At 61.0% G+C, this 14,451-nt stretch overlaps 1 protein-coding gene across 3 annotated transcripts in view; it reads right to left on the bottom strand.

Moving 5' to 3' along the window:
• Positions 1-12,246, bottom strand: part of NOL4L (nucleolar protein 4 like) — a 130,265-nt gene extending 118,019 nt beyond the window's left edge. For all 3 annotated transcript variants that reach the window (XR_004484792.2, XM_004272711.3, XM_033433469.2), the window contains exon 1: positions 11,753-12,246. Coding sequence is in view for 2 of the 3 variants with exons in the window: in XM_004272711.3 (XP_004272759.1) it covers positions 11,753-12,073 (321 nt within the window). In the remaining variant the exon portion in view is untranslated. The remainder of the gene's footprint in view (positions 1-11,752) is intronic.
• Between the last annotated feature and the right edge of the window lie 2,205 nt (positions 12,247-14,451).

Below are 14,451 nucleotides of genomic sequence, written 5' to 3'. Positions count from 1 at the left end.
TCATTGTTTCTGCTCAGCAGCAGGCACTGACTGAGAATGTATCTCAAATGATCACCACGACAACCCTAAAAGGTAGTTGATATCACTATCCCCATTTTACAGATGTGGAAATGGAGGCTCAGAGAGGTTGAGATGCATCCAAGTTGCACAGCTGGTTGGTAAGACAGGATTTGAACCCAGGGTTCCCTACCCTGGGGAGCACACCCACTCTTAGTCCCATAATAGGCAGCCTAGACTCGGGGAAGCCCACGGCCCCTCTCACCCTCATTTCCTGACAGCCAACTGCTGACTGGACCGGCAAGACTTCTGGTCTCTCCTTCCCACCTGCTTTGGCTCGGCACCTTCCCTCTGCCCTCTGGCTTCCATCAAAGCCTTCTCTCATCCAGATCTGGGGGCGGGGGGATTGTTAATCCTCGGGGCAGACCCAGCTGACCAGCCCTCCTCCTAGAAGTCCTCCCCTCCGGTTCCCTGCACATTCCTTTCTGCCTCTGTCCTCTCCCTCTTCTGTACCTCTCTGCTCCAGCAACCACTGGCCCTGCCCCAGACCCCAATCCCTAGCTCTAATTGCCACTGGCCACGTCACAGGGGCAAGCACAGAAAAGCTCCTGCTTCCTGTGCTGAGAACTTGACGTGGAGTCTCTCTTCACTTGCCCACAGCAACCCTGTGAGATGGGGAATACTACTGAGCCAATTTTACAGAGGAGGAAACTGAGGTTCAGAGAGCAACTTGGTTCAAGGTCATCCAGCTAGTGAGTCACAGCTCAGTGCAAACCTGGGGCCAGTCTGAACTCCAAAGCCCAACTCAGCAGCACTGCTTGAATGGCCTTGTCACAGATTCGCGGGTTATTGATTGGCTCACAATCGTAATCCTAATTATAGCTCCCTTTTATTGAGGGCTTTATTATGGCCACGCCCTGTACAGATGCTTCTAGATTATAAAATATAGTATACAGTATCGTGTATATACACACTGTAGAACACAGTATAGAAGGAGGATATAAGTGAAGCCACAGCTATTATCACCCCATTTTACTGATGAGGAAACTGAGGCTCAGAGAGGGGAAGTGACCTGCCCAAGACTGCACAGCAGTAAATGGCAGAGCCTGGACCCAGGCCCTACCTCCACACTCTGTACTCCTCTGCTGACCTATAGGGGCCTTACATTCAACACAAAATCCTTTGCCCCTCGCTCTGCTCCTGTCCCAGCCCCCAGATCTCCCAGAGAGACCCCATCCCCCAGGGAGTTTCCTAGCCTGAACTCTCTGAGTTGCCTCCCCTCCCCTCTCCCTCTTGGTTTGGGCTTGAAGCACCCTTGGGAGGTTAACAGCTGTCTGGTTTGGGGATTTTCACGCTGGCGTGGGGGGAATCCTCTGAGGGACCCTGAGATGGAGCCACAGCCCCTACTTGGTGGCCTGTTTGTCAGGCTTGGTGTTATGTCATCTTCCCAACTACCTCCCAGGGTGTGGGTCATCACCCGCTTATATACAAGCGGTCGGGGGATCAGAGCAGGCAAGCCATTTGTCCAGAACCAGGGGCTTGTGGCAGCGCTGGGATCCAAACGCAGGTCTGTTTTTGGCTATGTTACCCTGTGGCCTTCCCTATGGCTGCTCTACCCAGTAGGGAGCTCCTGTAGCCTGGGCGGCCCCCTCTCCCCATCCTCATGAAAATGACAACCCCACTACTTGGGCATCACCTGATTCCCTCCTTCAGGTTTTCCCAACATCCCTATAGGGGAGGGCCAATCCTCAGACCCATTTTTCAGATGAAGAAACTGAAGTACCAAGTGATGACTTAGCCGGGTGCCCAGCAGAGGCTGTGCCTTGGTTCACTGACCTGTAGAATGGGGTCAGGACGGCCTCCCAGGGCAGTGGAGGATGCGTGCGATTGTGGAAGCCAGGGGCTCCTGGAGACACGCACTCAGGATGCTCTCAGACAAGGCCTGAGGCCGAGTGTGTTTTTCTCGACCCGCCAGCATCCAGTCAGGGCCTGGCCTGCCAAAGGAAGGGCCCCATGTCTCCTTGAACATTTCCTCAGCCTGGGGATGCCGAGAAAACGATGAGTCATCCACCGAGCACAGGCCTCCCAGGAGGCTGCATCGGGTCCCAGCCGGGGCGGGGAGGGTTCCAAGCTGGGAAGGGGGCCCCGTGAACGTGATGACTCCCGAGCTGGCCCCACTGAGACCTGAGTCACCAGGTCTCCTCCATGGCCTCTCACTGCCACATGCTACCAGCCTTGGGGACAGCTCTTGGGTTCCGCCCACTGGACCCTGCCCCTGGGCCATCACCCCAGATGTGTGTGTCTGCCTGCCTTCCTCGTTTCCTAAACGCCTCTCTTTCCACCCAAGAATACTGGGTCAACTGTGACTATCACCATCAAGCTTCCCTCGCCCCCCTCTCCCCTCCCCATGTCATCCAGCCCCGGACACTCAACCTCTTGTCCTACCAAGGAACCAGCCCCTCCTCTTCGCCCCAGGCCGGCCTTCTCTCTCCGCACCTACTTCCCAGCCTCCTGTTTTTCCTTCTCTGTAACACGTCTCCCTCTTGCCACATCTAGCATTCCGAGACTCCTTCTAAAACACGAATCTAACCTTCTCTCCCCTCTACTTAAAAACCCTCCTGCGAACTCCCAGCTCTCCTTGATTCTGACGCACCAGCTCCTCTGAGTGGCTTTCCAGATCCTTCTCTTCCATTTGGCCCCAAGTGATTTCACCAGCTTATCCCCCTCAGGATCCCCAAGTGGTTCTCAAGCTGATCTGACCATTCACCCACCCACCACCGCATCTGAAATGCTCTGTAGAACCCGCTTCTCCAGGAAGGTGGCCCCGGTCACCATCATACACAGCTTGCACTGACCCCCCAAAACCTGTCCCACCCCTAGCCCTTGCTCACATTCCCACCCCCTGGAGTGAGCTTTCCCCGTGTTCTGTTCTTGCCGAACAATTTGTTTTGGCCCTCAAGGTCCAGCTCAAATGTCGCCTCCCTGAGGACTCCTTGGACGCCCTCAGGCAGGAGGATGGGTCTGGGCCTTGGGGCTCCTGAGGCCCTCTGAGTGCAGAAGGCATGGGCGACTCTCAGACTCCTGCTCTAAGGCATTTGCTGCCCCCACAGTGGGGAGTCCCTTAGGAGCAGGGGCTGTTCTGGGTCCTGGGGATACAGCAGTGAACCAAGCAGGCTGGTCTACCCTGGCAGAGATCACAGCCTTGTGGGGAGAAAAATACTAAATATATAAACTAGTAAAATACATCCACAGTGTCAGAGGGTGGTAAGGGCTATAGAGAAAATTAAGTAGAAAGAGAGAGGGTCCAAGGAACCTAAGGTGGTCCTGGCTGGGTGATCAGGGAGGGCTTCTCTGAGGAGGTGACACTTGAGCAAAGATCTGAAAGAGGAGGGGAGCAGCCATGTAGAGATCTGGGGGGAAGAGTGTTCCAGGCTGGGGAAACAGTCAGTGCAAGGGCCCTGGGGCAGGATCGTGTTTGGTAGTTTTTAGAATAGCAAGGAGGCCAGTGTGGCTGACACTGAATGAACAAGGGGAAGGTGGAGGGTGGTGAGGGAAGCAGGCAGCTGGGCCAGATCATGCAGGGCCTGTAGGTTTCAGGAAAGACTCTGGCTCTTGCTTTGAGTGAGACGGGAATCTCAGAGGGTTCTGAGCAGGGGAGGGAGAGAATCTGATTTGCTTTTTGCTTTTGCTGATTTGCTGGTTGTGTGAGCCACAGGGGATTACAGGGGGGCAGAGTGGACACAGGGATCCCAGTGGGGAGGCTGACGCATCTCCAGGCTTGGACGAGGCTGGAGGCAGTGGAGGTGGTGAGAAAGTAAAATTTGAGTTGTATTTTGAAGGTAGAACCAACAGAATCTGCAAATGGTTGGATGGGGAGGGAGGGGTGGTAAGAGAAAAGAGTCCAAAATGATGCCCAGGTGTGGCCTGAGCCAGAGAAGGTTGGAGCCACTGTGATGCGGAGGGTGGTGAAAGGAGCAAATGAGTGAGCGAGTGAGCGAATGAATGACTGAATGAATGACCCCCAGCTTTGGAACCAGATGGGCTCACCCTCAGCCCTGGTGCTCTGTGGGACCTGGAGCTCCCTCCTTTGCATTTGGCCTTAGTCCCTCCATCTGAGGCTGAGGAACCTGGAGTACCAGGGTGGCCGGGAGGACTGGATGCTGCCGGAGTCGTTGACCTTGTGGGGAGAGGACAGCTGCTCTCTCTCCCCGCCCCCTGCAGCCTGCCCAGGGCAGGCTGGGCCCGTAGCTGCAGTTGAGGTGAGAGGGTGAAGGTGTGGGCGACGGGGAGGGGTGGCATCTGTCTCCCACCAGGCTGGGTCTGGACAGGTAAGAGGGCTACCTCGAGCTCTGGGAAGCTTTTGTAGGGTGTCCTCAGATGAGGGGCCACCGTGAGCCTGGGGTGGGGAGGTGGGGAGAGCCAGGGCACCTGTGGGCCCCTACCTCCGTGCCCCGGGTCTCAGAGGGTCAAAGAGCCACGGGACCCAGGCCCTGCCACTTGCTCACTGTGGTGCTTGGGGAGGTTCCCTGGCCTCTCTGATGCCAAGTTCTCATCTACCTCACAGAATCCAGGGGAGATTAAATGAAATAGAGTGTCTGGCACATGGCAGGGGCTTGAGAACATGAGATATGCTCAGACCCCTGCCCCAGGGGGGCAGTCATTACACCAGCCTCACTGTGTTCTCTGGAAGAGCCCAGAGCCCGGAGCTCAGGCTCCCGGCCAGGGACTGGGGCGGGGGTGTGTGGGGGCCGTCGGGTGGTGAGAAGCCTCTGGGCAGCTCACCCTTCTACCTTCCCACCTGGCGAGTGCCTCCAGGCCTGGGTAAAGCCCCCACTCTCACCTCTCCAGCACCCCTCCTTGAGCTCTGGGATTGGGCAACCCCAGCACCAGGAAGAGATTCAAAGGCAGGAGGGGCCACAGGAGGCTTCACTGTGCAATGACTAGGGAAACTGAGGCTCAGAGCAGGGCAGGAGCCAGCCGGGGCAGAGAGGGACCCTGAGCCTTCAAGTTCCCAGCCCTGGGGGCTCATGCCACACCTATGGCCCTCACCAAGACTTCGCTGGTGTTCTGTGTAATTCAGTACAACATTAACCAGGCCCCCAGTGGCACTGGAGACACAGAAATAACCCAGACACAATCTCTAGGGAACCAATAGTTGCTTCCCACCAACTACATGCCAGGGATTTGGCTGGGGGCTTTATTTCCATTATCCCACTTAATATCCATGACATTTCATTTCCATCCCCATAATCCAGATGAGGAAACTGAGGCTCAGTGAGATCACATAGCAGCTAACATGTTGTAAGACGTGCTACCTTCTTAAGGCTCTATACGCATTAATGCATTCATCTTTATACCAGTCTTAGGAGGAAGGCAGTTTTCTCATCTGTAAAATGGAGCTGATAGGTCCTAAGGCCAAACAGGTGCAAGAGCAGAGCTGGGATTTGTACCCAGGACCCTGTGGCTTGACACCCCAAGCCCTTCACCTCTTCTCTATGTCAGGGTGGGCCAGGGGCAGAAAGTGGACTCAGAAGTCCTTGTTCTAACAAGCCACCCGCCTTGGTGGGCCCTCTCCCAGCTGCCTTTGGCTCCTTCTTCTGTTTTGGGGCCTAGGGCCTGGCTTTGACAGAGGTTGGCGGAGTGACCTCCTGAAATGACAACAGAACCTTTTCCAGTTTGCCAAGCCTCTTGGAAGTGGGGCTTTGGAGCCCATTTTCCAGATGAGTAAACTGAGACTTGGAGAGGTCAAGCAAGCTATTTGCCCGAGGTCACATGGCAAGAAAGTGGGTGTGTTAGGATCGGTCCTGGCCCCCTCACTTCAAGTTCAGAAGCCTCTCTCCCACCCTGCCCCCCATGGAGCTTAGCTTTGGACTCGGTAAATGCCACGATGGCAAAGGTCACAAGTTTTACCTGCTGCCCTTGTTGGGCAGAGGGTGGCGGGGTGGCGGGGAAGGAGGAGGACGGCTGCTGGAAACAAGAAGGTGCTTTGGCCACTATCGCAGGGACAGGGACGTGGCACCACCTCTCGTGTCCACTCCGTCCCTCACACTACGCTTCAGCAGCTGCTGAGACCCCAGGAGCAGCACGGGGCCAGGCCAGCAGCTCCGGCTGACTTGGTTGTGATGAAGGACACCCCGTCAGCTCCTCACTGCCAAAGGACAGGATGCTTTTCAATAGGATCCTGAACATGTGGCACGCACACGCACACTCGTGGTCTGCCAATGCCCACACCCCAGGTGCTTGCACATCTGCCAACACAGCCGCTCACAATCACACACACTCACAAGCATGCAGTCCCCCTCCACCTGTACACACACACACACACACACACTGCCCCGGGCCCACAAGCGTCCCCAGCCTGCACATGGACAGGCACAGGCACACTCAGGCTCACACAGCCACACTCCTGCGTGCACACCCACGTGCGCACACATGCTGTAGCCCAGGAATGCACGTGCATGTGCATGGTACTCAATCAGTCCCACAACCTCTAAGTTAAGAGCTGGCTTGGAGAAGCCCAGGTTTGCCTGAGGCTGGGTTGGACCCTTGACCTTTGTCCTTGGGCAGCCCCAGCCACAGGCCCCCCACCTCCCATCCTCCCAGCAGGGTTTTTAGGGTCCCAATTGGACCTCCTGACTCCCAGACGCTCAGGGATGGGAAGGCAGCCTGTAGTGAAGGAGAGAATGTTCACGCCAGGCCTCGCCCAAGGACGAGCGGGGCATGCTGCCCCCACCACCAGCAGAAAGTGACCCAGGATCCGGAGGAGACGCCCCGGGAAGGCAGAGCCTGATCCACCAGCAATCACTCAGGCTCCAAACTGCGGCCCCGCCCCCACAGAGACCCCAAGACCACATTCACCCACATCACTGAGGCTAATTAACAAAATAGCCCACTTCTGCCATTCATGAGAAATCCAAACAGGGTCCATGTCATTGCCAACCTTCTCCCTGAAAGCCCCCAGGACCCAGGACAGCAGAGGCTTCCTCCCTTCTCCTCACCCCATATCCATCCTTTCGCACCCCAGGCAAGTCCCAGACACCATACACTGAGCCAATCCTGCCTTAAGTACCTGCCTGTGATTACACACATCTTGACTAGAGGATTCTTCTGCACTAATTCAGGTTAGGGTGTAATGGACTGAAAGCTTGTCACGAAAAGCCCTGTGAACCAGATGAGGCTGTAAGACAACCAGAGAGGGTCAGAAAAGAGGGGTGTACAGACGGCACGCAAGCTCAGCGTGCCCTGTGAGGACTCAGGGAAGTTCTAAACCTCCCTAAGCCTCAGTTTACTCATCTGAAGGATGGCAGAGACCTCTGGGCCGCTGTGAGAACCTGACGTACAGGGACAGGCACACGGTAGGTGACTCAGAAAGGGTCACTATGGTGACAATTTAGAGAAAAGTAGGAAATACTGAGGTATTCAACTGAAGGTCACAGCATATATTATGTTGTGCTAAGTCAGAGGCCATTTCCTGCCCAGACCAGCGGCCGCAGGTGCCAAAGGTTTACACAAAAGCTCTGGGGAGAAAAGCTGAAGACTGTGAAAATGCTCTCCACTAAATGAACATTGTCTGCAAACTGGGAAAAGACCACCATTAGTCAATTTGGCCAGCGGAACACCTGGGGTCTGGCTCGCAAAAGCCCAGTGCTGAGAGTGGAGTTTGGCAATCTGGCGTTTCCCCCTCGGGGGACGGGGCTCTAATGGGGGGATTCCTGGCATGTGATGGGCCCATGGAGAAGCCTCAGTGGAGCGCAGAGATCTGCGTTCCAGGCCCAGCTCCCCACCAACGGAAACTTCCCCTCTCAGGGCCTCAGTTTTCCCATCCGGAAGATGGTAGAGTTGGGCTGAGAACATCTATCTCCAAGGAGCCTGAGGGCTCTCTGGTCCTGGGAGTTGACAGATGGCCCGGGGCCCCTCCCCAGACATAACCTGTGGCCCTTGCAGGCGCCGGGACAGCCTCGTTCAGAGACCAGAGGAAAAGGAAAGGGGTTGGTTCACTTTTGGGCTGAGGCTGGAATGGAATCGGAGGGTCTCATTGGCAAAGGGTTTGCTTCCCACCCGCCCCCAGGCTTGGCAGCCACAGAGGCCAGAACAGGCCAAACGCAAGAAATAATAAATCCTAACCAGGCTTTGCCCAGTCAGGAGGCCCGGCTGGCTCTTGTCACAGAAAGATCTTGTCCCCAGGAGCGCCCCGTGCTGCCCGGTGGAGGACTCCGCCCTCCTCCCCTCAGCCCTCCGCCTCCACATCTATTTCCTGTGACAACCTGCAAACCGAAGACCAACTTGCCTCCCCCCCACCACCACCATGCCCTGGCTTCTGCTCGACCCCCGCCCCGCCCCGCCCCGCCCCCCAAGCAGGCCCCAGCTGCAGGAGGCCCCGCAGAGTGTAATACCCCGCGCCCTGCTCTCCGCCCTGGGCCCGTCCGGACAGATTAAGCCTTTGTCACACACACCCAGAAAAGCTCAGGGCCAGATGGGACGGGACAAGTGGTGTCAGATCATCGACCCTCCACGGCCGGGACTCGGAAGGGCCCCAACCGCAGCACCACATATGGCTGTGGGAAGAGGAAAGGGGGCCCACGCAGGGGGCAGCCAGAGAGCAACATGGAAGGGAGATGACATACCACGGCCACCCTGGGGACCTGAGCCGACGCAGGGGCGCAGGGGGCCCTCGTTCCGCGGCTGCATGACACAACTCCCATACCCCCTCTTGGCCGAAATTGCTCTGCCTCCCCGCCTGCCCTCCCTTGGAGCCTCCAAGGGCTTCTTGATCAGATCCTGAGCTATGCCCACCCCCACCCCCAGCAGCTGGGTGCCCAGGGAGCAGGCTCTGAGTCCAACCCTCTCCAATGCCCCAGTGCCCCCAGAACGCCTGTGGATGCCAAACAAATGTCTCAGACAAAGGTTTGTGGCCCAATGACCTTCACAAAAACCCACCCAGGACAAAACTACAGGATATCTCCCAACTGCCACCAGAGGCAATGATAACTTTACTCTGTGTGTGTGTGTAAAAGCCAGCAAAGGTAGGGGATATCCTTTGCACCTTTCAAAGAAGGTCCCATTCAGCTCCTCCCGGGAAGAGTCCATGGCTGCCCCAGAATTCCCAGCAGGATCTGTCCCTCTTAGATCAGTGAAAAGGAAAATGGAAATGTAAAAATAATAACTGAGCCCCAGGAAGGTACTTGGAGCTGGGGGTGGCAGGACTCAGGGCATCTCCTGCGGCTGGCTCCGGCTGACTGGGCGAGTGCAGGTAACTAACGGGCTCCCTGGGGACCAGCAGGCCAGGCAGGTGGGCGTGGGTAGCTTGAGGGGCGGGCTGTCACAGGAGGGCACGTCTGTTGTGTTTGTCGTCCCCCTGGCAGCCTGGGCAGGGAGGCCTGGGTTCCCTTTCTCTGCCTCCCAGGCAGGTGGTCCCTTGGGAGGGCTTATTATTGGTCTGGGAGCTAGGGTGGAGTCTTTCAAGGCCCCTGTTGCCAAGCAAAGCGGGTCGGCGTGGGCCTCACGGAGGATCCGAAGGCTGGCAGGACCTGGGGCCCAGGCCTAGCACCCAATTTCTGCATGTGGCCTGGGTGGGTGTATGTTCACTTGCTCCGCCTTGACAGCTCTGTGGCTAAGGGGGTAGGGGGACTGACGGCCCTATGATGCCCACTCCCTAGGGGAGAGGTCGACCAGCTCAGAGAACTGGTGAGCTAGCTGCCCTGTCTGAGGGTCACCTGCCCTCCCAACTCCAGGAGCGGGTGGAGTGGGGGCTCCTGCCTCAGGCAAGAAGGAGGTTGGGCCAAGACTCCCAGCTCCCTGGGGAGGGATAACCAGGATGGGATGGGGCTGAGGGGCACGAACTGACCTGGGAAGCTGGGATGGCTGAGGGCAATGACCCAGGGTAGGGGGTGTGGACCAAGCCAACCATCTGGTGGGTCACTGACCTCGAAAAACCACACTTAGGCTGGGGGCACTAGCCCAAGATGGAGGAGAACCGAGGGGGGTTAGCAACTGGCAGAGTGGGGAGGGCTGACCTGGGGAGAGGCAATGACCCCTACTCCCCGGGTGGCAGAGTGGGCACCAATTTGGGCTCGGGGAGGGGTCCCTGACTCGATCGGGGGAGGGGGGACAATGACCCAGACTCCCCGCGTTTGGCAGAGAGCACTGATTTAGGCTGGAAGGTCCCCGACTCGCTCAGGGTGGGACACTACCCCAGCCTTCCCCCGGGGAATCCGGCCCCAGCGCGCCCCTCGGCCCGGCCCCCTGCTCTGTGTCCGGCCGGAGGCGGCAGCGGCGCAGATGGGCCGCTGGCGGCCGCAGCGGCAGCGGCGCGGTTATCAGCGCTCCTCGCAGATGGGCCGCCCGCCCTCTGCGCTCACGGCTCCCCACTCCCCGCGGCCTGCAGCCCCGTCCCCTGGGCGAGGGGGGAGGCGCCTCCGGATCCGCTCCCCGGCTCCCGCCTCCCTCCCTCTCGGCCCCCTCACCCCGCGGGCCGGGCCCGGGTGGCTGCCGGAGGGGGAGGGGGAGGGGACAAGTGCACTTTTCGTAACGACCGAATCAATTGTGTGTGAAGAGCCCGCTCCGGCCGGGGACTGGGCTGAGCGCAGGGCGGGCGGGCCGGACGGGGGAGGAGCACGGAGCGGGGAGCGGGGGAGCGAGGGAGGGAGGGAGGCCGGCGCGGGGCGGCCCCGCTCGCTCGCTCGGGCCGGGCGAGGCCGGGGAGGGAGCGAGGGGGGCAGGGAGGGAGGCTGGCCTGGCCCGGCCGGGCCAGGGGCTGAACGCACTAATGGAGGGTCTCCGCGACGGAAAGTTCAAAGCTCAGCAGCACCCCGGGAGCAGCGGCCCCCCCAGCCCCCACCCGCTGCAGAACAATGAGGTCCCGGCGGGGGAGCCGCGGGGCCCACGCCGCACGCCCTCTCCAGGGCGCCCCGGGCCGGAGGGGACGCCCCCGCCCGGCCGCCCGCCTCCTCCCTGTCGGCGGCTGCGGTTCCCCGTCCCCTCCCCCACGCCACCCCGCCCGGACCGGGCCGGCCCCGGGGACGGGGGAGGGGAGGGGATGGATAGGTCAGGCCGCCCCCGTCCCAGAGAGGGGGGAGCGAGGGGCCCGGGGGGCGGAGGGGGCGCCCCACCCACCCGCGGGAGGCTGCTCCTGCGCCAGGCTGCGGCTCGGGCTGCCCCTCCCCGGGCCAGCCCCGGGTGGGGTCGGGTAGACAGTGCCCGGGCGGGCCCCCTCCCCTGGCGCTGGGAAGCCGAGCTGACTCCCCGTCCCGTGGCTGTCCCTGCCCCCCCGCCCTCGCGGCACCACCCTCCACACCCACATACACACGCACACACACACACACACACACACACACAGACACACACACACACACACACACACACCACACCGCCCAGCCGGCCCGGGGGCGGGAGCGCGAGGCGCCCGGGACAGGCAGCCCCGGGGCGGGCGGGGGGAGGCTCGGGCTTCTGAGCAGCCGCCTGCTGGCGGGGGGAGGGGACGGGAGAACGGAACATGCTGGGGTGAGCAGCCCGGGACAGCCCGCCCGGCACGGCCCGGGCAGCAGCGCAGAGGGGGGCAGGGACGCCCCGAACCCGGAGCGCTGCCCGGGCTGGCTGGGGCTGGCGGGTGAGCAGGGACGCGTGCGCCTCGGGAGGGCCAGACCCAGGGACAACCTCAGGGACACACGTTCGGACACACATCCACACCCCCACCCCGCCCCCGCCCGCCCCGAGCCCCGCGGTGGGACCGGCCCGCGGCCGCCGCGCGCGCACTCACCGAGCCCGTCTTGACCGGCACATACACCACTTGGCCCATCTTGGGTTCCCGGCCGCTGCCCAGGCGGAAGCCCTTGGAGCGCACCCAGAACTGGAACTTGCCTTTCTCGCCGGCTGCCGGGCCGCTGCCCGCGCCGGTCCCGCCGCCGCCCTGCAGGACCTCGGCGATCCGCTGGTATTTGCTGCGTGTCACCGTCTTGGTTTTGGCCGAGTCGCCGTAGGTGCGCAGGCACCAGTCCCGGAACTGGCGGCCCAGCTCCGAGTCCCCGGGGCTGCGCTCGCGCTCCCAGCCCCCGCGCAGCAGCAGCGTCGGTTTCGGCATCCTCCCGGCGCGCCCGGCGCCCTCGGGGGCGGGCCGGCCGCCGGGCCGCCCGGTGCCGGGACTGGGCTGGGCTGGGCCGAGCAGGGGTGCGCCGCGGCCCGGGCTGTCCCGCGGTGTAGCTCCGGCGCGGCTGCTTGATGGGCACGGGCGGCGGCCGGACGCGCGGGGCTGCGGCGCGCTCTGTCCTGCTCGGGCGGCGGCGGCGGCGGCGGCGTTGGCGGCGGCGGCTCCGGCTCGCCTCCTGCTCCGCCTCCTCCTCCCCCCCGGCCGGGATGCAGGAGCGATGGAGGCAGCTCCGGGCCCGGAGGTGCAGAGGGGGCGGGCCGCCCCGCGGGCGGCCGGGGGAGGCGGGAGGCGGGGAGCGGCCCCGGGCGCGGAGAGCGAGACCGAGCCTGGGCGCGGGCAGCGGCGGCGGCGGCGGCGGCTGTCAGCTCGCGCGGCTCATCCTGCTCCTGCTCAGGCTCCCGCTGCCGCTGCTCTTCCTCCTCCTCCTCCTCCTCCCGCGCCCGCCTCCACCACGCCGCGGGATCCCACCTGTTAGAGCGTCGCAGCCTTCGCCGCCGCCCCCCTTCCCGCGCCCGCCCGCGGGGCCCAGCCCCCGCCCTGGCCCGGCCCCTGGGGGCGCGGGGGCCGCCGCGCCCGCAGCCGCCGGTAGGGCAAGAGCCGCAGGCGCGCAGTGCCCAGCCCAGGGACCGAGTTCCCTCTGGCCGGGCCTGGCCCCGAGCCTCGCAGGCCGCTCTCAGCCCGGACCCGGCGGCCTCGCAGGGAGTAGGGCGCAGACCCCGCCCGGCCGCAGGCGTCCCGGCCTCCCCGGGCGGCCCCGCCCGATTTTAGCCTGGCGCTGGTGGTACAGGGCAGGGCCCCTTCCCTTCCTCTCGGCGACTGGCCTGACCTCTCCGGTGCGAGCCCGGCGCCAGAGGAGCAGTGTTCCCCTGGGGAACCCCAAACCGCCGCCCTTCGGAGGCCCCCAAACTTCCTCCCCTCTCGCCTCACCTGAATTCCCCAAAGTTTGGCCGGTCTTGGTTCGGCTAACGCCACTGGTCTGGGACAGCGCCAGGCCCCGGAGAAGTCGTCAACATTGACCGGTGGCCTCACTCAGGCCAGCCCCACCAAGGCTTGGAGCAACGCTCAACACACCCACAAATTCATCCCGAGACACCCTGCCTTCCTGGGTGCACCTTGGCCTAGAATCACTGGCTGAGTAAACTCAAGTGGATATGCCATCCCCCTCCTCCCCGGGCAGGACTGACCTTGGGTAGAGCCAGTCCCCTTCCCCTTAATGAGATTACTAACATAAATAAAGGCACAGGCCAATTCTCCGGGATGTCTGCCCTCCTTTGCTTAACAGGTTTGAGAAATTGCTGAGCTTCTCTTCTTGCTGCTTCTCTTCCACCTCAATGTCCTCAGGCCACTCCTGCAAGCAAGTCACCACCCACGCCTGAGTCCCAGATTTTGCCCAGTGCAGGACCATTTTTTGCCCAGGAACTACTGGCTACCCTCATCCCAAGGTCCCCCACCCTGGTACCTACAGAGTGCCAGGTCCTGGCAACTCTGAGCGGCAAAGAAGACTGGCCCATTTTACAGATGAAGGCCTGGGGCTTGGAGAGGTGGCCTGACCTGGTCAAGGTCACGCAGGGAGGAGAGGAGGGTTCTGGCTCAGGTCGGTCTGGCTCCTGCTACCACATCACACATGAAGACTCCCCCTGACATCCCGCTGGGAGGGATACCCACTCTGTATGTGGCTGGCTCATGTCCCCCAGTAGACTGGGAGCTCCAGACGCTCAGGGTTCATGTCAGGCCCTAGCACAGCACCTGGCACACAGTAGGTGCCAATAACTGCCAAAAGAACGCCAGAGGTCTTCCAAGTCCCAACCTCTCTCTGCATTTCACATAGATTTATTTTTAGATAATTTACATTTCTATGTTACTTTATATATACCAACAACTCCACACTCATTTTTCCTCTTTATCTTCCTAAGAGCTCTATTTGGTTCCATGCTGCCATGCCCATTTTTCAGAGATGACCCCTGAGGCTCAGAGAGGGCAAGGTGCTACCCAAAGGCCATACAGCCCCTCCCCTGGGGGTGGGGGAGGAGGGGCTTCTGCATGATTTAGAAGCCCACTGCCTGACTTTTCCAATACAGCCCTTGACACATAACCCCACAGTTGACTCTTTTCCTGAGAACAAAGGTGCTCTAGCCTAGCAATGCTAATGATTACTTTCAGCAAGGGTGCCCTGGTGCCTAGGTGGTGGGGCCCCCCCGTTTGAGCCCGGGTCTCTGTCCAGTTCCAAGACACACCAATAACCGCTAAGCCAGACCACCTCTCCATGCAATCTGGGTCTTTGCCTGCCTTCCAGAACCTAAAAATCTTGTTAA

The sequence above is a fragment of the Orcinus orca genome, chromosome 16 (assembly GCF_937001465.1).
Source record: "Orcinus orca chromosome 16, mOrcOrc1.1, whole genome shotgun sequence".
NCBI lineage: Eukaryota > Metazoa > Chordata > Mammalia > Artiodactyla > Delphinidae > Orcinus > Orcinus orca.
This window is presented reverse-complemented; position numbering and strand designations above follow the sequence as displayed.